General features: G+C 45.5%; 1 protein-coding gene across 2 annotated transcripts in view; it reads right to left on the bottom strand.

Annotated features, from left to right (window-relative positions):
• hspg2 (heparan sulfate proteoglycan 2) overlaps nucleotides 1–22,249 on the bottom strand; it is an 82,564-nt gene that overhangs the window by 7,850 nt on the left and 52,465 nt on the right. Inside the window, exons 33-69 of one of the 2 annotated variants that reach the window (XM_029507177.1) lie at nucleotides 21,466–21,657; nucleotides 21,121–21,159; nucleotides 20,504–20,611; nucleotides 19,683–19,964; nucleotides 19,494–19,547; nucleotides 18,751–18,834; nucleotides 18,166–18,258; nucleotides 17,978–18,076; nucleotides 17,645–17,875; nucleotides 17,435–17,548; nucleotides 17,227–17,354; nucleotides 16,732–16,818; nucleotides 16,580–16,638; nucleotides 16,002–16,166; nucleotides 15,758–15,868; nucleotides 15,330–15,430; nucleotides 14,997–15,177; nucleotides 12,384–12,443; nucleotides 10,073–10,195; nucleotides 9,798–9,950; nucleotides 9,148–9,308; nucleotides 8,794–8,871; nucleotides 7,033–7,168; nucleotides 6,751–6,902; nucleotides 5,321–5,465; nucleotides 4,608–4,751; nucleotides 3,287–3,421; nucleotides 2,991–3,172; nucleotides 2,702–2,897; nucleotides 2,407–2,586; nucleotides 2,019–2,279; nucleotides 1,699–1,861; nucleotides 1,041–1,138; nucleotides 687–953; nucleotides 483–595; nucleotides 231–378; nucleotides 12–128 (exon numbers count right to left, since the gene is read on the bottom strand). In XM_029507177.1, the coding sequence (XP_029363037.1) occupies nucleotides 12–128; nucleotides 231–378; nucleotides 483–595; nucleotides 687–953; nucleotides 1,041–1,138; nucleotides 1,699–1,861; nucleotides 2,019–2,279; nucleotides 2,407–2,586; nucleotides 2,702–2,897; nucleotides 2,991–3,172; nucleotides 3,287–3,421; nucleotides 4,608–4,751; nucleotides 5,321–5,465; nucleotides 6,751–6,902; nucleotides 7,033–7,168; nucleotides 8,794–8,871; nucleotides 9,148–9,308; nucleotides 9,798–9,950; nucleotides 10,073–10,195; nucleotides 12,384–12,443; nucleotides 14,997–15,177; nucleotides 15,330–15,430; nucleotides 15,758–15,868; nucleotides 16,002–16,166; nucleotides 16,580–16,638; nucleotides 16,732–16,818; nucleotides 17,227–17,354; nucleotides 17,435–17,548; nucleotides 17,645–17,875; nucleotides 17,978–18,076; nucleotides 18,166–18,258; nucleotides 18,751–18,834; nucleotides 19,494–19,547; nucleotides 19,683–19,964; nucleotides 20,504–20,611; nucleotides 21,121–21,159; nucleotides 21,466–21,657 (5,140 nt within the window). Of the gene's footprint in view, nucleotides 1–11; nucleotides 129–230; nucleotides 379–482; nucleotides 596–686; nucleotides 954–1,040; nucleotides 1,139–1,698; nucleotides 1,901–2,018; nucleotides 2,280–2,406; nucleotides 2,587–2,701; nucleotides 2,898–2,990; nucleotides 3,173–3,286; nucleotides 3,422–4,607; nucleotides 4,752–5,320; nucleotides 5,466–6,750; nucleotides 6,903–7,032; nucleotides 7,169–8,793; nucleotides 8,872–9,147; nucleotides 9,309–9,797; nucleotides 9,951–10,072; nucleotides 10,196–12,383; nucleotides 12,444–14,996; nucleotides 15,178–15,329; nucleotides 15,431–15,757; nucleotides 15,869–16,001; nucleotides 16,167–16,579; nucleotides 16,639–16,731; nucleotides 16,819–17,226; nucleotides 17,355–17,434; nucleotides 17,549–17,644; nucleotides 17,876–17,977; nucleotides 18,077–18,165; nucleotides 18,259–18,750; nucleotides 18,835–19,493; nucleotides 19,548–19,682; nucleotides 19,965–20,503; nucleotides 20,612–21,120; nucleotides 21,160–21,465; nucleotides 21,658–22,249 lie in introns of both variants that reach the window. The other variant, XM_029507178.1, reaches the window with a different exon arrangement.

The following is a 22,249-nucleotide window of genomic DNA, read 5'->3' as shown; positions in this document are numbered from 1 at the left end:
CGCTTCCTTACCATCAACATTATCAGGCCTGAAGTTGATTTTAATGCTGAAAGCCTTGTAGGCGTTTTTGATGGTGGGCAGGGTGAGGTAGGACAAGGGTTCCTGGGCAAAGTATGGCATCACTCGCTCTGAGGAAACACATCATTTAGGAGGGTTGGATACGACTAGGCACTCCTTAAAGAAAGCTTTTTATTCATTTCGTCTGCTGCCACTCTACAACGCAGACTAACCGTGAACTAGAAGAGTAGTAAAGGCTTCCACTTTGCCCTGTTTGTTGGAGGCCGTGCAGACGTATGTGCCAGAATCGTCCTGGGTGATGCGAGGGACTGTCAGCACGTTGACTTCCTGGAAACACTTCGGAGGGAGCGCTCCGTCCAGCTAGGTGAAGGATGAGATCGATAACATATGAATATCGAAATCTGTAGTGTAGTGTAGTTTATCGACAAATGACAGAATAATAAAATCTGCACAGGTCGCTTTACCTTGGACCATTTGATCTCAGGTACAGGATATCCTGAGGCCACGCAGGGCAAGACAGCATCAGACCCGACTGTCACCTCTTTTGTTTCTGGCAGTGCAGCAATTTGAGGCAGGGCTGTGCAAATCGACAAAGGATTTCAACCATCAAGACGACCGCACGCCAGCGCTCGGAGCTGCGGTTGTGCACGTGTTGAAGGATTACTCACACTGAACGTTTAGGACCACCTGGGACTGCACCGAGCCCACGTCATTGGTGGCGGTGCAGCGGTACTGCCCGGCGTCGGCCTCGGTCACCTGGTCGATCCTCAGCATGCCGCCCTTCACCATGATGTGAGCTGGCAAAGAGCCGCCAACTTTGCTCCATTTGACGGTGGGCTCCGGGTCGCCGACGGCCTGGCATTCAAACTCCACAGAGTTCCCGATCATCACGGTCTGCACCGACGTGCGGACGTTGATCATCACCTTCGGCAGGGCTGTGGACAACAACAGCATTGTGATGAAGTTATTTTTGGGTTCGATTCAGTTGGTTTGTTGGTGTATTCTCGGTAAACGTTCCAGACCTTGGATGGTCAGCCTGGCGGTGTCCTGGGCCTGACCGTACACGCTGCTCGCTCTGCAGATATAAACGCCTTCATTGCTCTGCTCGAGGTTTTCAATCCTGCAGAGACACGTTCAATTACACATCGAGAAAAAAAAACTTCTCATATTCTAGATTTAAGGATCTATATCAGTATATTTGAAAGTTATAGCCCATTTAAAGAATAAGTCAGGTAATCTATATTTTTTTGAGTTAAAAAAAAAAAAATCAATGAAAGAGCAAAACCAAGAAAAAAAAAAATCCCTCTGCCTGACAAATATAAAGTATGACGCACATTTTTTCTCTTTTTTGTCCAACACGAACTATAAAATTCAACATTCACTGACTGGCCTGCTGCTAAATACTTGCTATCTTTCCAAATTTCCTAAAATATTTCGAAAAACTGATGTTCTCAAATCATTTAGTTTCATAGAAAAATCTGCAGTGTATATCAAAAGAGGGTAGAAAATATTTGTCATGCATTGGGGATGAAAATGTAAAAATCGTTCTTCATATGCTCAGAAGTTCGGTTGTAAATGCAGTTTTACCAGCCTGATCCTTTAACATCTCACGTGTACAAACTTTTCGGCTGATCATTTTCCACTGTGAACTGTTTTCAGCAAAACAAGCGCACGGCTCACCTGAGAACGCCGTCCTTGATGTGGTGGTTTGGCGGCAGGGCGCTTCCTTCCTTCAGCCATTCGATTTTGGTTTCTACACCACCTGCTGCTGAACAGGTGAACTCCACAGCGCTGCCCTGGGCCTTCACCTCGACCTGGGGTGACACCCGCACAGCCAAAGGAGCTACAGAGGAAAATGACAAAGATGTTTCATTTTTTGTTACTCTTTCAGATTTTTGTTTATTTATGTTTTACTGAGCCAAAAGAACCCAAAACTGAATGAACTGAGAGTGAAACTTGTGTTAAATCAAAGGAGGTCGTCGTATCATCAGTAAACTCACATCTCACTGTGACTTTGGCCACGACCTCACTGTCGCCCACTTTGTTGCTGGCCACACACTTGTAGCTCCCAGCATCCTCGGCAGTGGCCAGGTTGATCTGGAGATCCCCCTCGCTAACCTGAGCCCTTGGGGACAGGTTTCCATCCAGCTTGGTCCAAGTGTAAGTCAGAGGAGGAGTGCCGTGGGCCAGGCACTGCAACCGGATCACCTCCCCGACCCGAACCGCCACGTCGTCGGGCACGGAGGTGGCATAAGGAAGAGCTAAAGACAGATGAAGAAGGGGGACAAAAAACACTGGGTTTGTGTGTTTATTTGAACATTTAACATTGAGAAGGAATTTCTTAGATGGCAGTCGCATGACAGAGAAAAATGGAAAAACAACACTCACTCTCAACATCGAGCATGATGGTGACTTCAGTGGTGCCCATGTTGTTGGTGGCACTGCAGATATATTCCCCCGAGTCCTGCCGGCCCACATTGGGCAGCACCAAGCTGTTGTTCACCACCTTGTGTCTCCAAGGCAGAGGAGACCGCAGCTTGGACCAGCTGATAGTCGGTGAGGGGAAACCTATAAAAAGGAAAGCAGAGGAGAAAGCCTGAGTTATCAGCTCAGGTCATTGCACACGGTGAAGTAAAATGGGACATTCCAGCGAATTCAAGGGAGGTCTTTCATCTGTCATTACCGTGGGCATCGCAGCGCAGTGTGGCAGTTTGTCCCTCCACCACGATCATCAGCGGCTCAGGAACAGAAGCTCTGGGCACTGATGGAACTTCAGAGCCTCCCTCAACGACCACCTCGATCTTGGTCTCCGTGGAGCCCTCATTGTTGCGAGCTGTGCACACATACATGCCGCTGTCCTCTGGACGAGCCACCAGTATCTGCACAATTAAGTCCAAAACTACTGATTACGAATTTGAGGCTCGAACAGAAGCAGCAAAATAAGACACCGAAGTCGTCAGCGGTTTCTGTACCTGCATGACTGCGTTGGACTCCATGGGGACTGGGCTGCTGAGCATGGTCTTGCGGTTGCTGTCCAGCCTGTGCCAAGAGACCGAAGGGCGCGGCTCTCCCGACGCCTGGCACTCCAGGTTGATGGGTTCGCCCACCCTGACCCTCACCGGACCAACAGGGGTGACGACGGCCACAGGTATCTCTGAGAGGGCAGAGATTCACACAATACTAGCTGGGCTGTGCTGTTTGTGAGCCACTAGAGGGAACCCTTTGTGAATATTCCTCCGACCAGCAACCTCATGTGCACGGGACTCACCTTTGACAATCAAAGACACAATGCTGTGAGTGATGCCGAACGGGTTGCTGGCCACACATCGATAAGCGCCGTGGTTGATAGGGCGAGCACCGGAAATGGTAATGAGAGAGCCGTCGGGGCCAACTTTGACATTATCTGCAGAACAGAGGGGCAAAAGGCAAGATTAGATCTGCTGCACACGTCGCAGAAGGCAGATTTTTCACGTGGACTTCAGGCTGCCTGTCATGAATTGATGCCACTCAGCCTGTGAAAACAGTTGTCTAATGTATTCTGCAGACCTGGAGGGAGCTTGCCAAAGTTTTAAGAATTAACTGACGGTGCCAAAGATGCTCTATATTTTCATTTCAAATATTGTATAATTAAAATTTTTGAAGCTTTGATTCAACTCTTTTCATTCCTTACTTTAAAATTACAGAAGAGCGAATTTAAATGTATGAAGTAGCTTTTCAAGACATGTAATGAAAATAACTTTAATTACATAGCACTTCTCTTAACAATGCCACAAAGTTAAGATAAAAGTAAAACCTAAGATAAGAAAAGTTCAGGTTCAGTGGACATAATATAAGAGTCAATATTTGAAAAAGAGGCTATAAATATGTAGGGCAGTACTTATAAGGATAAAACAATACAAAGAGAACATGGAGCAAATATCACCAATGGCTAAAATATAAATTGTGTGAAGTGTGAGCCGTTTTCAACATGAGGTTGAAGGAAACCTTTCCTGGAGGAATTGTAAAAATTTAAGAAATTGAACGCAGTCAAAATTCATTCTCAGCTCTTTTACAAACGTTTTCACATTAAAACAAGAAGCTGCAAATATCAGATGGACTTAAATGACCAGATACAACGGAACAGATACCAAGAGTCAAATAAGGAGGTGATGTTTTCACCTGCGTCTGTTTGACTGACGGCTTGTCCTGAAGTATGAACCTGACAGAGGAATGGGCTGTGACCTACAGAGGAACCCATTAAAATTCTGGAGCAGATCTGGATCATTTCCGATGCTATTATATATTTCTCCTAAATCTGATGCATGTTGCCTGACTGGCTTTGGCAGAGGTCCACACACTCTGAATGCCCTTCTAGTTAATGCTGTGCAAATTTTGAGCCGATGCAAAAACTGTCAGCGCGGAGAAGGAGACGAGAGAAAGATCTCAATTAGTCATTGCAGCCATTAAAAGGAGTAACAGAGGAGGGCTTAATGGGTGGACTGTAATTGCTTGTAAATAATGACTTCATAAAATCAGAACTCATTAAGCTGGCTTAATCCTCAGAGGCCGTGCGCGTGTGCACGTGCACTCTGTGTTTGTGCGCTTATTACCCGGCAGCGGCTGGTTGCTGGTCAGTTTCCACTCCAGTCTGACGGGCTGGGCTCCGCTGTAGACCTTACACCTGAAGCTGGCCGACTCCCCCACACGGACTGCAGCACTGTGGGGTTCTATGGCGATGATTGGACTCTGAAGACCTGCAGCAGAAAAAAAGGGGCAGTTCTGGGCTTCGGGCTTTGGATACGTTCTATTTGAGCATTACAAGTCGGTGAGCTCGCTTCATTAGAGCAAATTATTCGTCATGCAAGCTCAAATCTGAATCTGTTGTGGCTGTAAGGGTTCATTGGCAGCGGTTTAAGAAGCCAGCTTCTGAGGGTGAGGTCATGGGACAGTAGTCGGGAAAATCGTTCAGTCTGAGGTCACACTGGGCTACGCTGGAGAGCACAACTGGAAAGTTAATTTATAAAGTGAGGCAGTGCTAGTTTGAGAACAACTCTCATGCCATGTAATGTGTTTCTCCCACCCTGTGACTGATGTCGCCATCAAGTCTAATTTCCTAAGTGAGAAAGAAATGACAGTGAGATTCAGAGTGAACTGCCCCGACTGTGAGCGCAGCAGACTGCGGTGGGATTTAAACACTTGGAAATAGAACAAACGGGCTCTTTCATGTTTACTGTGTCGCATTCTGCTGTAGTGTGAAAAACCTTTAAAGGCGAGAGAGTCCACGCACCATCTGCCAGAGGCCTAAAGGGCTGAGCCCACTTACGTGAAGAAGACGACGTGACGGAGACGGAGACGGAGGCCTGGTGGACGTGAGATCCTGGGTTTCCGGGGTTGCCCTGCACCCGACAGATATACTCCCCAGAGTCTTCTGGGGAGGCCGACAGGATACGTAGCTGACTGCCCAGAACCTGCACAAAGGAAGGGAGATGCTTCAGTCCTGCTTACGAGGCTGAAAATGGCCACTGGTCCTGACAAATAATTATAAAAATTATAAACATTTATAAAAAAGCGCATTTTAAAAATTTACATTACAAACGATGAACATGCTTGCCGGGCAGTGATTTCACTGTCACAGCATTTTAACATCACAGCTGGTTAAGGCGGAGTTAATTTAACAACTTTATACACTGTAGGGTAGTTGAGTCTATAATGACGCATCATATTATGCATCATTTATGAGCTAAAATTGTTTGCATGCGAAATCTGTGAAGTAAGCAGAGACGACAGTCGTCGTACATTCCTCTCTGAAATGCTGCGGAGTAGAACAAAAACTGCAGCGATTCTGACCCAAATTAATATTTTTATTTATTTATTTATTTATTTATTTATTTGGGGAAAAGATAGAAACCCAGAGGAAATCTTTCCTGTTGTGTCTGTCTGTTGTGTCAAAAAAAGAATATATCGAAGAACTTCAAGCCTTTCCAGGTTGAGAATAGAGCAGTTAAGAACAGTCTTCTTTTGCTGTTGTCATATTTGATCACAACCACAATAACAGGTGTCGTACAGGCTGTTAGGAAGACTTTACTGAGGCAACTGAGAAGCCAACGTGCTGGATCACAGGATGTCTTACACAGAGGAATGGATGCATGGGGATGTTACCTCAGTTCTGACCAGTCTTTATCCAGTTTCCCAGAAATAGCCTAAACCTCGAGTTAGGTCATATCTCAGACAGGGATGTGCAGGAATCCGACTGGTCGGTTAACAAAAGTAAGTCCACATGATTGATGCTGGCTCAGGTGTAGACGTCAGGAGACAATTCCTGTTGCCTTTTCAAGGTATTTTGATTTCACTGAAGGTTTCAGTATTATAGCATAAGCAGGAAGGCCTCTTCCTGGGAGAGCGTCTCTTCTCGTAGGATTTACTGACCTACACGGTTTCGCCCCCCCGTCCCTCGGCCTGAGTAAATCCTTTGGGAAACCTTCTTAGACACCCTCATTTATGAAGCAATCAAGTTTCCTTATTTCAGACAAGTAAGACACCGGAAAGCGTATTTCTTAGAAGTTGAGATTTAGTAATATCCACAACATGGCAAAGAATCTTAAATTGATGTTGAATTGAAATACATTATGCGTAGGAGAGGGAAGACACAGAAATGAATCACACCAGCTCTTGCAGGGAGACTCATGAAGTAAAGCTCAAATCAAGTTGGAGTATTGATGCACATAAATGCATGTGCAATATTCGTGCGACTACCTGGTGGTTGGAGGAAAGGCGTCCGCTGGCTCTCGTCCAGGTGACCTGGGGAGGAGGATTTCCTGAAGCCAAACAGTTGAGCTCCAGACTCTGTCCCTCCTGGACGTCAGCTATAGATGGCTGGATACTGACGACCGATGAGCTGTGATCAGCTGGAGAGACGCAAACACATCATGTCCTCTCTGATTTCATGAACCTACGAGGTGTGAAGTGTCCCCACGTGCGCCGACCCCACCGTGAACCTCTGAGCAAATCACCAACCCGTCAGTCGCACCACCTCACCTTTGCGCACCGCCACCTTGATGGGAGCGCTGTTTGAGCCGATGCTGTTGCTGCCAACACACATGTAAGTGCCAGCGTCGGACATCTTGATGTTGGGGATGAGCAGAGTGCCGATGTCGGTGCGCTCCATGCGGGCCTGAGGAGGACACATCGGCAGAGGAGCAGATTAAAAAACCTCAATCACATCGCCCGTTCGCCACCATGACACTCTGTGCTTAAAATCACATTTCAAAGATATGACTTCATGAATATTTCCACTAAGCTACCAACAGTTAAAGATAGTGAAGACAAAGCGCATCACTTACCTTCCTCACGTCCCTTGAAACAACATGAACATGACATTACTAGCTAATAGCGACACAAAAGCACCACAGCGTAGCTCTTAAAGACAAGACAAGAGCTGTTATTGCTACAGTTTGGTCTTTTTCTCTAAATGGATTTTTGTTGATGATTATTACGATGGCACAAAGCTTTGCTCGTGAAAATCTGCGCAAAGCGGTGCCAACATTTCTACGATGATTTGTGGGGTTAATATATTGTCATCAGTGGTAATTACATGTGCTAGACAATTTTCTTCATTTTAGAAGAACTCATGATTGATGGTTATAAAAATGGAGGAGGTTAGAATTGACACATAGATTTGAGTCAGAAGATACTTAAACAATAAAGAGAAGATCTTAAACAGCAAAAACAAATCAGCTAATCGGTGCCCTGGAAGTCTAAATGTCCACGATCATGTACCTAAAGTAACACAAATAGTGAGTAAAGATCGAAACCCTGCATCAGTCTGAGCACGCGTAGACTTCTTATGTATTCCTGTCTCATGAGCAGTTGCCTTGTTTGTACACCACTCCACATGGCAGTCAGGGGTTCAACAAGGCTGAAAATTGGCTTTCATAAAGTTTAGAAACACCTCAAAGGGGAGGGGAACCAGGAGGGGGAGGGTCAGGGGTGGGATTACTGTATCTGGGGGATGTTGGGGCATCCGTGGACAAAGCTGCTTAGCTCTGGCCCATTCAACCGTGAGGGAGGCTAAACCGAGCAGTGGCTGAGGCGGGCCTTGGCTCAATGTGTGTCTGAACCCATTGACGAGTTTTCAAAGCAAGCCGTTTGCTAGAGCATACAGAATTTCTGCGTGGTCGCACGGCAGAGCCCGGCTCCCCCTGGGAAAGGCTGACACGACGCAGTGGCTCTGTCAGGCAGAACTAAACAGGCCCCGGAGCCCTCGCAGAGCTGAGGAGGGCCGCGTAGAAACCAGACTAACACAAGCACCACCCCCCCCTCCCAAACGGGCTGCGCCTGGCATGGAGCAAAATATGTCTGAAATACCTACAGTACCGACTGTATACTCAGTCCTGTTAATACACTCAATGATGAGGAATGATGAGGGTCAACTGGGTGCTGAGAGCCCAAACACGTCAGGGATGGTTGGATGTGGACGGAACAAAACAAAAGACTATGGAAGACCTCCATAAATAAAATGCAACATTAAAAAAAACAAAAACAAAACAACAACAAGTAACCCGCATGCAAGTACACCCAGAAGTCTACCAGATCCAGCGTAATGGTTTTCATGTGTCTGGCACCAGCTTTGAAGGGACTTAGTGAGCAGCTGATGTAATTGGACAGGGTTTACAAGGTGTGAATCAAGGACACGTTTGATCATGCACTTAGTTGACGACGTGTGAAGACAGGGTCAGTAGTGGACGATGGATGTGAACTATGAGACAGGACAGACAGACATCGGACAGATGGACAGACCTGCAGCTCCTCAATACGTCTCTGTAACACATCGAGACTGTTGCTTTTAAACTGATGGAAACCGTGAGAGGGAATGGCCTGAGCAAACGTCAGAACAGGGTGGGATTTAAAAAAAAAAGAAAAAAAAAAGGGGGAGGGTTGGGGGGGGGGGGGGGGGGACAAACAGAAGGGAGGGAAAAGAAATACAGGTAAGTGTTCAAAATGCTGAAACAGTCATAAAAACTGACAGTTTGATGAAATACCATCAGCACCGGACCCATCTTGAGGTGCGAGATAGAGATACAGCACAACAAAATGTAGACAGTTATAATCAGTTAATGCCCTGACACAGTGGGGGGGGGGGGGGGGTCTAACCTGCTGAGGGATTTGTCCTCCATTTTTCAGCCAGGTGAGCTTCGGGGTGGGCGACCCTGACGCACGGCAGTACAGCCTCAAGGTGTCACCCTCATGGACTTCAACATTTTGGGGACTGACTTGGACTTGGGGCTGGGTGCCCAGGCCGCTGGGGTTGGATCCTGACCGAAAAATGCACCGTGAGCGTTAAAAGATGAAGCACACAAAGATATCCTGAGCTTCATAGTTAAAACGACGACAAAAAGTCTTTGACATACACAAATGTGAAACTGAAATACTTTAACTGTCGTGCTGAACTGATGAGTTTAATCTTTACTCATTTAACTCTTAATTTGCATGCTGAATATTGTTTCTTTTATCAAAAGTTGCATATTCTTTACAGCGAGATGATGGTGAGCTAAAGATGGCGTACAATTCCTGAAAATCAGGACATAAAACGCATCTGTTAATAAAAAGTTTCAATTTGATGACTTGTAAGATCTTGAAGTAATGAGCTTTGATGTAAGCACTTCTTTCCACAGCTTAAACTGGATCTTCTTAATTCCTGTTCCTAACTTTGACCACAGTGTGGAGGGGCATTTTTTTTTTTTTTTTTAATTGGATGAGTTCACTCAGTGTTATGCACGTGAACACAGAAACGCAGAGCATACTTTGTACAAAGAGGGAAACCCGCGCTGTGTGCTCGCCATGAGTGTTTAGGGCCTTGCAGGTGTAGTCTCCTTCATCGGCCGGGTCCACCGCTGTAAACGTCAGCACGCCACCTCGTACCACCGCTCTGGGACTCATTCTGTTCCCCGGACCTCCTGTGAACATCACACCGCACAGCCTGATGATGATCTGTGACTTTGAAACGGACCACATTTCACTGAATTTACTGAAACGTGATGAAAAGCCAGTAAAACAAAAGTGGTCAAACTGGACGCACCGATCCATTCGATGGCAGGGGTTGGGTTTCCGGTCACTGTGCAGCGAAACTCTGCCCGTTGGCCTTGCTGGACATTCAGCACTGAGGGACTAATGGTGGCCACAGGCTGGGCGCCCTCTCCAGCTATAGACGTAGACACAGCAGTCAAACTCGGCTCGACACAGAGACTCCTCAGAGTGATAAAGTCACAGCGATAATGCAGGCCGGTGTATCGGTGAAGTGATGGAGTGGAATGAAACCTTGTCGTGACTCTAATCCCTCTCTGGGCATCATATATAAACTGTGCGTAATGAACTGACTGGACTGTGATGGCCTCTGCCCCTGCCCCCACCGTCAACCTTGGCAGCCTGCGTTCTCAGAGCAGACAAAACAGATGAGATGTGGCAGGCGTGCCTTGGCATGGCCTCTGGACATACCGCTGTCTGCGCCAGTTTGGCTGGCTGCTCCATTTCATATTCAATCTCGTATGATCCCGGGGCGACAGAGCAAAAGAAAGGCCTCTTTCAGTAGGCAGGCAGGAGTACGAAGCTGTCTAAGCAGGCTGCAGACTTCTGGGCCGAGCCGTGACTCTCTGACCTTGGCGGAGCTTTATCAGCGTCTTCTACGGTACGGACATGACGGCATGGAGTCTACGCTGAACTCAAACAATGCCTCTAGAAATGATGAATGATTTCATTATATACTGTATGTGTTTCGGAATCCCTGCCATAGATTGCATGAACCAATCAGTGCATCGGGTGATTAAATTTAAAGGGTCGATTCGCCCAGAGTAAGGGCGAGCATATCGCCTCACCGCCTTTGGTGGTGTCTAAGCGGATGTTGTGAGTTTTATCTGTCCAGGTTTTGAAAGTTATGGAGGTCAACAGAATTTAATTTGAAAACAATAAAGGTACACAAAGCAGACAGAAACACAGATTTAAGTCGACACCAACGCTGGCGTCTCTGTGAGGTTGAATGGAGCTCTGCTTTGAACCACACTAACTCAGATTATCTGAACATGTTAGCATGTTAATTAGCATACAAAATAAAGTAAACTACGAGCTCAATTGGAAAACTTTTCATTCATCCAATTCTGTGACCAATAGTACACCCATCCATCTTTGAGAGGTTGAGATATTTCAGATGAGCGAAAAGCTGAGGAATCATCAAAGAAAGCGGGATTTATCCTCTGAGGATCATGAATGCTGGTACAAAATTTAACGGCAACTCTGTGGACTGTTGACAGAGACATAACAAGGCTAAGTATCACACTCTGCAGAAACAGTGTGTTAACCCGAACAACGCACAAATCATGTCGACAGCTTTAAAAGGTTTCTTTTGCTGGAAGTTGTGCGTTCCACCTCCGTTGTGTTTGCGGAGCTCTTTAAACCCGACAGATAAAACAAAAGCTAAATTTGGGCCAAGATGTCACTTGCAATGTTCTTAAGGCATTTTAAAAGTAGTTTTACTTCCATCTGCAAGTGCCACATTTTGTGTTATTCTACCTGTGCACTGAACACTGACTAACTAATGATGTAATAGGGGTGTGATGGGATGTGTTAAGCACAGTATGATGTTTGAAGCCCAGATGACAGCATGTTTCCTGAGAAGAAAAGTGCAAAGAGAAGGAGACAGGGACACCTCTTGTCGCTGAATGTGGAGACACAAATTATGTATTAGATGGCGTATTCTGGTAATGGAATAACTGCCAGGCTTAATCGTTTGGCAAGCTAAATCAAAAATTTTTTTTTTTACGGGTAAAGAGTGTTAATCTTCTTATGTAATACAGAAAGTTAGGCCATAATTATTATTTTTTTATGTTAAAAAACAAATATAATATAAATAACAGACTTCTGTTCGTGCGAGCGAGGGACATTTTCTGATTTTTTTGTGGCCTCGACATTCATTAGGAGTTGCCCGTAAGAATGAACATGCACTTTTTCTTGCAGTGATGGACCCGGATGAACCCGAAAAGTCAGGCGGAGGCCAGTTATGCTCATGTACCATCTTATAAGCTTTGGCTCAAGGACAGGAAGGCGATAACTTATAATAATATGTGAAAATATCTATCTTTAGATCGGCATTAAACTAAAGATGACAACACAAACGCTTTGGATTGTGGCGTCTGAGTGAATGTGGTGAAGGTCCGTTTTACAAAGCTGCTTGGTCGATCGTACATGGGCGCTACCAGGCCACCAGCATATCCATGCTACTGAGGGTGAAGTGCATGCATGGCTCAGAGAGGGAGAGGCCGGGGGTGGGGGGAGGGGGCCCGGCAGGGAGAGAAAGAAAGAGAGCGAGAGAGGGGAAACCGTGACCATGTGGAACTTACGCTTTCTGTGTCCTTCAAACATTTCATAGGCTGTGTAAAACATCTGAGTCTGTGAGGCCTCTGGAGATGTGGGAGGAAGGAAAGGCAGGCGGGGAGGGGGAACAGGTAAACTGACAGGTCAGTTCTCCAGGGTTAACAGCAGTTTACCTTCCATGCCCCCCCCCCCCCCCCCCCCCCACGCCGTCCCTCCCTTTCAACCCCCACCATGAGACACATAATATCCACCTCCTAATGCGGGCCACGGTTTGTCCCTTTTATTTCCAAAAAAAAAAAAAAAACATTTTAAAAAAGATCTCACACATGAAAAACCATGAACTTGAATCGAACAGGCACCGCCTTCACATCAACAGAGACAGATTCAGCTCATTGGTGATTATTCTTCTACTTTTGTTCATGACAGTTGGTGCCATTGAATTCATAGTTACATGTACAGGATTTTAATACTTACCTGACATTTGTTTATTGATTCACGACAATAAACTGAGGTGCGTTGAGGAGAGGAGCATTGAATTAGCATTGCAGCTAAACAAACAATACACAGCTATGCTCCAAAATGCAGCCTATGAATTCAAATCCCCCGGGCTGTGGATTCAAAATCAAAACACACACAACACAAACAAAGTGTTTGGAGAACTGAACAAGCAGCAAAAGGGGAGATGAGCCAACTAGCCACACAAAAGACATGCAGGTTAGTAGCAGGAAGCAATTTTAAAAACTGGGATAATACTTTTATTTCAGCTGTTAAAAAGCTCACATACAGCTTGTGGTTTCAAAATAATATATATATATATAAACCCCATTCATAAATTTTTCAAATCAGCGAGTGTGAGCTAGTGTCATTACTTTAATCAGTTTTCTCTTTTTTTCACAAAATATTTTCACAGTTAAGATAAATACATTACATTGTGACGTGTACATTACATTGATTAGGTGTCCTTTAAAAAGAAACCAAAATCTATACAGAAGCACCTTTGGTTATATTTGCAATCATATAGCCTTTGAGTCAACACGAATAAACAACAACAAAAAAAATGCATTAAAATGCATAAAAAAATAAAAATAAAAAAAGATGAAATGTGGGAACAAAAAAAAGGTTCAACATGACCTGTGACACACGTGACCTGTGATTTCGGAGGTGTAAAATGAGATGTATAAAAATAATTTCTTATAAAAACATTGGAGATAAATGTAAACACACATCATGCAAGATCTTTGCATTCACATGGCCAAATTTCTGTGAGAATAAAATAAAATTACCAAATGGAAGAGAAATTCTAACATTTCTGATATATTTGATTTCATGGAAACATTTCAGGATAACAAATTTCAGTCAATCACAAAAAAAAAAAGAAAAAAAGAAATGTGCCAACAACAATTACAGGATGTAAATAAAAAGGACCATGATATCACAACTGAGATTAAAAAATATGTCGTCCCTTTAATTATGAGTCAGCTCTTAAAGTAAGAGCTAAGAACAAGTAAACTGTCAGCACAAACCAGGATCTACTTCTGCCGAGGTGAGTCAGTGGTATTACAGTAGTACAGCAGTAAAAAAAAAACAAACAAAAAAAAAGAATTCAAATACAGGTTCAACCAGCTGCATGGCTAATAGCACCGTTTTGTTTGTTGTTCATTCACGATCGAGAGGATGAAAAGAGTAGCACAGCAAACGGGAATGTCGGGAGGGAAAACTGCATCACACAAAGAAAAAGCTCTCGTGGGCTTCCTCCTATTTCTCCTCTCCTCCTGAATACACTGAAGTCCTTTTTGAATGTCAGTCGTGGAGTCACTATGCACCCATGGTGGCATCCGCATTCCCTGCTCATCATTATACAGTTACAGCTCAGGATGGGAGGGAGGGAGGGATGGAGGGTCGCCCCCCACCCTCCGCCTCCCCCAGGGAGCCCAGAGTTAAAGACAGACACCAGAATGAAGCACCCTGCTATTAAAACCTCTAAGAGCAGCAAATGGCGACTCTAGCAGTGATCGAGAAAAAACCAAAAACCACCACCGATTAAATCAACCAATGGGAAAAAAAGGAGGGGGGGGGTAGAATAAAATTTTACAAAAGCTGTAAATTCAGTAGAGCTTCAGCGGAAAAGATTCCCCACAAATCACTGATACAAAAGGGTGCTTATTTGTCGCATGTCTAGCGGATGTGTCATGACTCATTGCCCATTAGTTAAAGCTTAAGACTCCAAACTTAACCCCAAATGTTATCCAGGATATTTGCGGCCTATTTGGCTTATAACCAGACCCACAAGCTGTATTTCTTCATATAGAGCACAGGAAAAGAAAAAAAAAAAAAAAATATCAAGTGATCAGCGACACATGAGAGACAGCAGGTTAATTAAAAGCAGCAAGAAGAGCAGTGAGATAATAAGGTAATAAGACGCAGCTTATATCTGAGAGCGCAGGGCCAGAAGTGTTTGGGAGTTAGAGCTGCAAGCTTATTATGCTGTTAACCCAGAGCTAAGTGTTTCCAGTGCACAATGATAAATGCAGTCGGACAGAAAAGCATGCACCATTCCAAGCTGGGGGTGGGAGTGAGGTGGGAGGCTACAGGGGACAGAGCTGGTGGGGAGGTGGACTGCGGTGCCGAGGATCACGAACCTGGCACGTAGAGGATGGCGCTGCCCTCGTCCATGGCGAACATGTTGGAGCCCGTGCAAACATAGACGCCGGCGTCCTCGGGCTGCACGTTCTGAATCGTCAGGATGCCGTTGAAGTCCATGGCCCGGTTGGGAAGCTTTCTGTTACCCATCCGGGTCCACACCAGGGTGTAGGCCGGTGACTGTGGAGGCGGGAGGAGACAGACGTGAAGAAATCATGAGGTGAAAGCAGATTTCCAGTCCGTCTGCTGAGCTAAGCCAACAAACGTCTGGTTGTACAGTGAATAACTGTAAAGGTGAAACCTCAGTCATACTCATCTCGGACCAGCGTTACCTTGCTCTTTGCTGTACAGACGAAGCTGACGGTTGACCCCACCCTGACAGTCTGCGCTTTGGGCTCTTCGATCGTCACCTCAATGGGTTTGGATGGGACGGCTGGTGAAGTGCAAAGAAATGACTGCTCAGTTGTAACACTGAAAATTTGACTTTGTGATCAATTATTGGCCGTGACACAAGAACACATTTCAAATTCACTATAGAGGATATGATAACCTCATTAAAATTGAAGGATGTGTGTGATTGACGTGCATTTTTTCTTGCACTAATTTTTATCCCAGCAGGAATCAGGATTGCACCACATCACAGTCGACTAAAGTGAAAAGCAAACCCTTGCTGAACCACAGCTGGCATCTTTGCAGAGCTGCGATGAACACATCGAGCGAAAACCTCATCTGTTAACGCGCAAGCCACGCTCGTACATACTTGTGACAACTATCTCAGCGCGGCTCCTGTTGGTGCTGCGCTGGTCCCGGCAGGTACAGACGTAGACGCCGCCATCGCTCGGCTGGACGCTGGGGAAGTACAGCTCTGCTCCTGCAGACACAGATGAGCACAGAGATGTCGTGTTCCCATAATTTTCCCCATTCTGCCGTTGGATTAGTCAGCAAATTTCTCAGATAAACAGGGAATGATCACATAAATCTAATAGTTGAAGTGCGTCCTGTACCTTGTTTGCGTCTATCGGCACTGCGGGAGATGGGCCGCCCATCTTCTCTGGACCAGTAGAAATAATGTGGAGGAGAACCGGACACCTGACACCGCAGGGTGACGGGGCCACCCTCGGACGCCAGGACCCGCTCCGGATAAACCTTCACCACCAGGGAAGCTGCAGCTGCAAAGTGCAAAATTCATAAACAGACACATCAGGGGGCCTGCGTGTCGCACAGAAAATTAAACGAAATAAAGGCTTTGCAAGACAAGGCAGATTATAAATAGTGGCAGTGTTACATTTCATAAGTGAAGGAGACGAGCTTGTGCACGTGTTTTGATTAGATATATGAGAAACTCATAAATAATAAAAACGTAGATTACTTAAGACAAATAGTATTTCCCAAAGTGAACTAGACTGCTTGTTTGTAAAGACATAATTCAAAACCTTTGTGTCAGTAAAAGTGGAAAAGGGAAGTTTAAAAATAAGTGTGCTGTCTGTGACTTTCCTTTGCCTTCACCTCAGCTGCTTTAAGTGCATTTTTGAGCATGAGCACGATATTTAAAAAATAAATAAATAAAAAAATTGAGCCGTACCATCATTTGGACGACACTTCACTCTCCCTTGTGGGTTTCCAACATATCCAGGAGCGCAACTGATGGCGGCAGAAACACAGGAAGGGCAAGACAGTTCAACCACAGGTCATGAAGTTTATCAAAATGAACCACTTGCCATGATGTTAGCTTACCGTTCACAGTACTGGCCGGTGTAGCCAGGCTGACAGGCAGTGCACTGGTAGCCTCCATTTCCAAGGCTCTCACATGTAGGGGAGAACCTTTCATGTGACACACAAACAAGAAGCTAAATTCTGTGATTTCCTGCAAAAGCTATTAAGTAATTCTGTGTCATGTTCGTCTTTTTCAAGATTAATCCCAGAGGAGCAAAAACGTGACAGCATGTAAGATTCTTTACTTTTATACCAAAGTTTTTCTTCTATGTACTTCAGCTTCTCTGCAAGATTTTGTACTCCCACAGATCCTGATTTGCTCTAACATGAGGAAGCGAAATCAGCATGAAAGTGTAGATGCAATTATTTGGTCCTTGCTGGCAGGAAACAGGCTAATAACGGATAAAACTGCAGAATTTATTGTTGTGAATGAGAACAAGTGAGCCAAAGACAGACTTGTCTTGAGCTATAAATGGATGTGGATCGCGGGGTCTTGTTAGCCGTGCCAGTACTCACTGGTAGTCAGGGTCAGTGTGAGGGCAAGCGCAGGGCTGGCAGTCCTCTGGCGTGCCAACGGTGGGGTCGCCGAAGAAGCCGGGGGCGCACTGATCACAGAACTCACCGTGAGTGTTGTGCAGGCAGTTCTGCAAGGGCAAATATATCACGTTGAGAGATCTGGTCATCTCGTTGGGGTGATATAATGCAGGACAATAGTGCTTCATACCGTGCAGGCGCTCGTCTCTGGGTGGCAGGAGTCTGAATGGCCGTTACATTCGCAAAGCTCGCAGTTACCCAAGTATAAACCTCCCACTGAGCGAGTATATCCAGGGGCACAGTCCTACAACAGATGATGTTATTTAGATGCATCAGGGAGAGAGTTTTAATGGTGTGGGCTCAGATAAAGAAAAAAAAAAAAACAACAATGAAGAATTACCTGGCAAGAGAGTCCCTGGTATCCAGGTGGGCAGCGACACTGCTCGACCTCGACGGCCCGCGCCAAGCCGCTGTAGTTGGGCACAGCGACCTCCATGCTGATATCATAGATGCTGGCGGATTGCATCACGGTAGAGTAGGATGCTTGGATAAGGATATCGTCTAGATCAGCCAAAGCCATCATCAGGTGCTCACGGGTTGTGGGTAAGCCATCTGGACGGTGCCAGTTTTCCTGTGAAACGACGAGACAAGAGTAATCTCTGCAATATCGTGAGGAAACCAGCCACATGTCGCTGGAACAGATGCTCACTGACAGCAGCTCTGAGCCACTCACCTCGGTGAAGTCAACCTCAAAATGCTGAGTCTTTCTGTTGATGCCACCTTCCTCACCCCTTTTCCAGCTCAGAGCAGCCATCAGAGTGATGTCATTGCCCTGCAGGAGCAAAACTGGCGAACTGAGTAAATTCCAACAAGGACACGTAAGCACAAGATGAAAAGCGGTCAGAGCGAGAGCACACTCACAATAATCTGGACGAAAGCATCATCCAGCGGTCTTCCTCCTGGACCGTACACATAGGAGACGGTGTATTTGAGTTTACCGCCGTAAGAACCCACCTAAAGGAGAGTCAGCAAAGGGAAGAGGCTTAAGATCTCTCGCCAGCTCAAACACAGCTGCAGTTCCCACGATGAAACAAAAACACAGAGCGGCCCGAATTAGTTTCGAATACTATTTGTAAGGAGGACATGGAGAAATAATACAGAGTTCTTTGGAGGATAGGACAGGGCCACACTTTACGTTTAATTTACATGGAATGTTGCATAATATCTATCATGACAAAATTCTGCCCATTTTTTATGTGTCCCACAACTTAATGGAAGCAGAATACAAAACCTGGGAAGTGGCCCTCTAGTGACATGGAAATATTCTGAACCGGCGTTTACTTAATCATTACATTACAAGGTCAAAGGGCACGGGGAGTGTGGACCAGTCTGGGATTAAATAGAAGGGGGGTTTTGATAATGAAGACTGAAGCACGGTGGGAAGGCTTTTTGTTTTGATATTTTTTGACCTCCAAGGGTTGACCAGGGTCAAGTTTTCACAGTTACCTTATCCCCCGTGAACTGCGCTGGGAGCTGCCAGTAGAGCAGATCCTCCTGGTGCGAGCTGAAATCTTTGTAGACCAGAGAGTACTGAGGCGAAGGAGGAAGGAGAAGGCACAAGAAAATAAGCCACAGAGGGAAAGAGACCGACAGGCGGCGAGGCTAAAACATAAAGCAGGCAGAGACGCAGGACGGGCAGGCGAGCACGAAGCAGAGTAAAGCCTGACAGGACAAATGTGTGGCGAACAGCTCAGTTGTTTTAAGTACACGCTCTCTAGCTCAAGTGCTCAGCTGACAGTTTGATAACAGCGTAGAAGTTGTGTTGGGCATTTGTCTGACAACTTTAACGACAACTTCCACCGCCAATAATGTGAAAGTGACAGCTTAGGCTTTGTGGCAGACAACAGTATAATGACAGGCCATTGTAAACACAATGCTCCTCTCAAGTGGTCAATTACAGTGACAGGGCTGAGTGGGAGCTATCTGGTTAACAATGGAAAATACCACCCAGTCGATAATTGGAATTATGTGTACGCCCCCCCCCAAACAATGAATTGAAGCTATTCTGCTTTCTTATCAAAGTTTGTTAGGTCTTTCGAGTTTCTGAACAAAACATTAACTGCCCTTAGAAACTGACGGAAACTGGTTTTTAATTAACTTTTACAGCTTCTCTATTACAGGCAGAAGGGCAGTTTTGTGTGTCTGTGAGTGTGCGTGCCTGAGTGAGTCAGTCATGCCTGCAGGTCTACCTTTCTGCTGTCCGTAGAGGCACTAGCAGTAGTCTTGCTCACTTTGTTCTGTCTCTGTTGATCAGCAGCAGAGTCAGACCCCGAAGATAAACACAAGAAGTCGGCAAAATCACCAAGCAACAAAATGAAAAAAAAAAAAAAAAGGCTCATGAACAAAGAAACCTTTTGTAAATCACTGAGAGCGGGTACCTGAAGGTGAGGAGCGTGGCCTGGGGAGTAGGATTGGGGTCTGGTTGGCCTAACTGAAGAGGAGATACTAGACAGAGGAGAAGGGGGGCTCAGGCTACGCAAAGACCCGTGAGAAAATGAAGAGGAGGATGTCGGGACACGAGAAGAAGAAGAAGAAGAAGAGGAGAAAGAGGAGGAGGATTTAGAGAAAGGTGGGGGGAAGAATGGAGGGGGACCCGCTTGTCCGTTGGAGTAGTTAGAGAGGAGAGCCCAGACCTCATCGTCCAGCTTTCTGATATCACCCTGGGGAGGCGGAAAGTGGGGTACCGGAGATACAGTAACCATGGGAACAGTCAAAATGACGGAAATGTGGTTTAATTATTTAGTTCTTCCTGAGCTACACTGATGTACATCACTGTAAAAGGATAAACATGCTGGCTCATGCTTTTCAGTCTGTCTTACAGTGGTCGATATGTTCACATGCGCCCAAGTAAGCAGGTTGTGGAGGTGAGGAGAAAACATGTTTAAATGTTCTGCAGCAACCTGCTTGCTTTGTTTTTTCCTCATCTGGTGGAATTTTGCAGTGGGAGCACACCGATGAAACTTCACTTCAATCAGTAACTTCTTCCCTAAAACTGGAATCTGCATGTAATTCACACACATGCACACGCAGTTGAATCTGACTTCATGCCCCCCCACCCCCCACCCCCGATCGCCGACCCTGCATCACATCGAGGTCATCCTCCATGCTGCTACATCTATGAAGCACTGGGATTCTCCTCCATAGATGTCCAAAAACACTCAGCGGTTGCTCCGATTAGACTCCACTGCAAACCAAATACCTGGCTAGCTCTTCTTTTGGATCTGCGGGTGTCTTTATGTTCTGAGGCCATCAGGTTCCAAATGGAAGCATCCTTCCTCAGCTGCTCCTCTGGCAGGTTTGAGTCACTCTATTGACGTGGATAAAGCAAGCTCTTTGATCACTTTCCTTACCACTGAGCTGATGGCATTCGGGAGCGTTATGGCAGTGTTATTCAAGCAAAGTTAAACTATATGAAGCTCTTTAATGGACCATTAATGATCAATCCATTTACAGGGCTCATTTGACGTGAAGCAGAAAGCAATTTATGCGTGCACAATGCGGTGCGACGCACGGAGTCAGATCTAAGAGACACTCAGTGGTCACCTTCCGCTTCACCTTCAAAACGGCATATGCTGCTGGAAGAATATCATGCTTCTCCTAATAAAATCAGTCCACATGAAGAAACAACTGCTGCCATGAAACGTGAACATCCATCATGTATCGATATGCGCCACAGAAAAAAATGTGGGATTTGGTACATTACAAATGCCACATCAGCAATTACTTCAAACATGCCAAAGACGAACAAAAAATAAATCACGCAATCACATGAGATCAAACTAAAATCACAGCATGACAGCCACCGCCTGCGATTACCTGTTCTGCTCGTCTCAAGCGCGGAAAGAAAGGATCTTTCTATAGAGAGTGAAATGGGGCAAACACACACACACACACACACCAAAAAAATGCTACGTTATGTGATTGAACACTTGGGCCTGAAAACTTTGTTCTGTGCAAACAGATTTGGAAGAAATTAAGGTATACAGTTTGTGCACAGACTGAGAGAGCAAGCTGCACAGAGTTGCTTGAAAAGAAAGAACGGCTGAGCTTTGAAGTAAGAAAAAGCTGCAGCTGTGGAAGAAGAGCGGTCTACAGATTTCTGCAGCACGATGGGGGCTGCCGTCACTGATTCAGCTGCTGCATGTGCTCTCTGATACTGACCTTGTCTCCCTGGTAGACCCCTGGAAGCTGCCAGTAGTACGGCTCCTGTCCCAGGTAGTCAAAGTTGCTGTAGGACAGCTGGGTGCCCTGAGTGGAAAGCTCCACGGTGAAACCAGTGGTGATGCGCTTGGTGCGCTGACGGTTCACCAGAGCAAATCCCTGGAAGTTCCCTGGAGAAAAGGTTGATGACACCTGCAGGAACACATGTGAAAATAAGAAACGCTATTTTAAGCGCATATTAAACAATATATCTGCTGCCTGAAGCATCAGAAACCATCTCATTGCAGATCGACACCTCTTTTCGCAGGCTTCTCTCTGGAGCTATAAAAGTTTAGAAACCAAATCCTAGAAGGTTAACGGGTGACAGTACAGTCGAGCTGTACTGACTGATTAGTGAAAATGTGTGGCTCGCTTCGTAGAAGTTGAATGAAGAGGCAAAACTTAACTCAAAGTCTGTAGCTGAACACATCCTGACTCGTTAGGATCATTAAAGATTAATGACACATTAAAAGAGTGGCATTCCTTCTACTGACCTCTTCCCATCTGCAGATTATCATAACAATTAACGGAAAAAAGGCTTTCACAATAATAATGCTTAAACAACAGCAGATTTTGGCAAAAGAAAATGAAAATAAATCAATTTTACTCTTCTAAAAAAGGGGAGAGTGGGTGCACGAAGGCAATTATGGGGACATATCAGTCAATCTCTGGCCAGCACCACTGATAGATGCGAACTTACTGGCGTGTTATCTCTGTGGAAGTCACTGAATTAGACTGAGGCTTC

The sequence above is a fragment of the Echeneis naucrates genome, chromosome 7 (genome assembly GCF_900963305.1).
Source record: "Echeneis naucrates chromosome 7, fEcheNa1.1, whole genome shotgun sequence".
Classification (NCBI taxonomy): domain Eukaryota; kingdom Metazoa; phylum Chordata; class Actinopteri; order Carangiformes; family Echeneidae; genus Echeneis; species Echeneis naucrates.
This window is presented reverse-complemented; position numbering and strand designations above follow the sequence as displayed.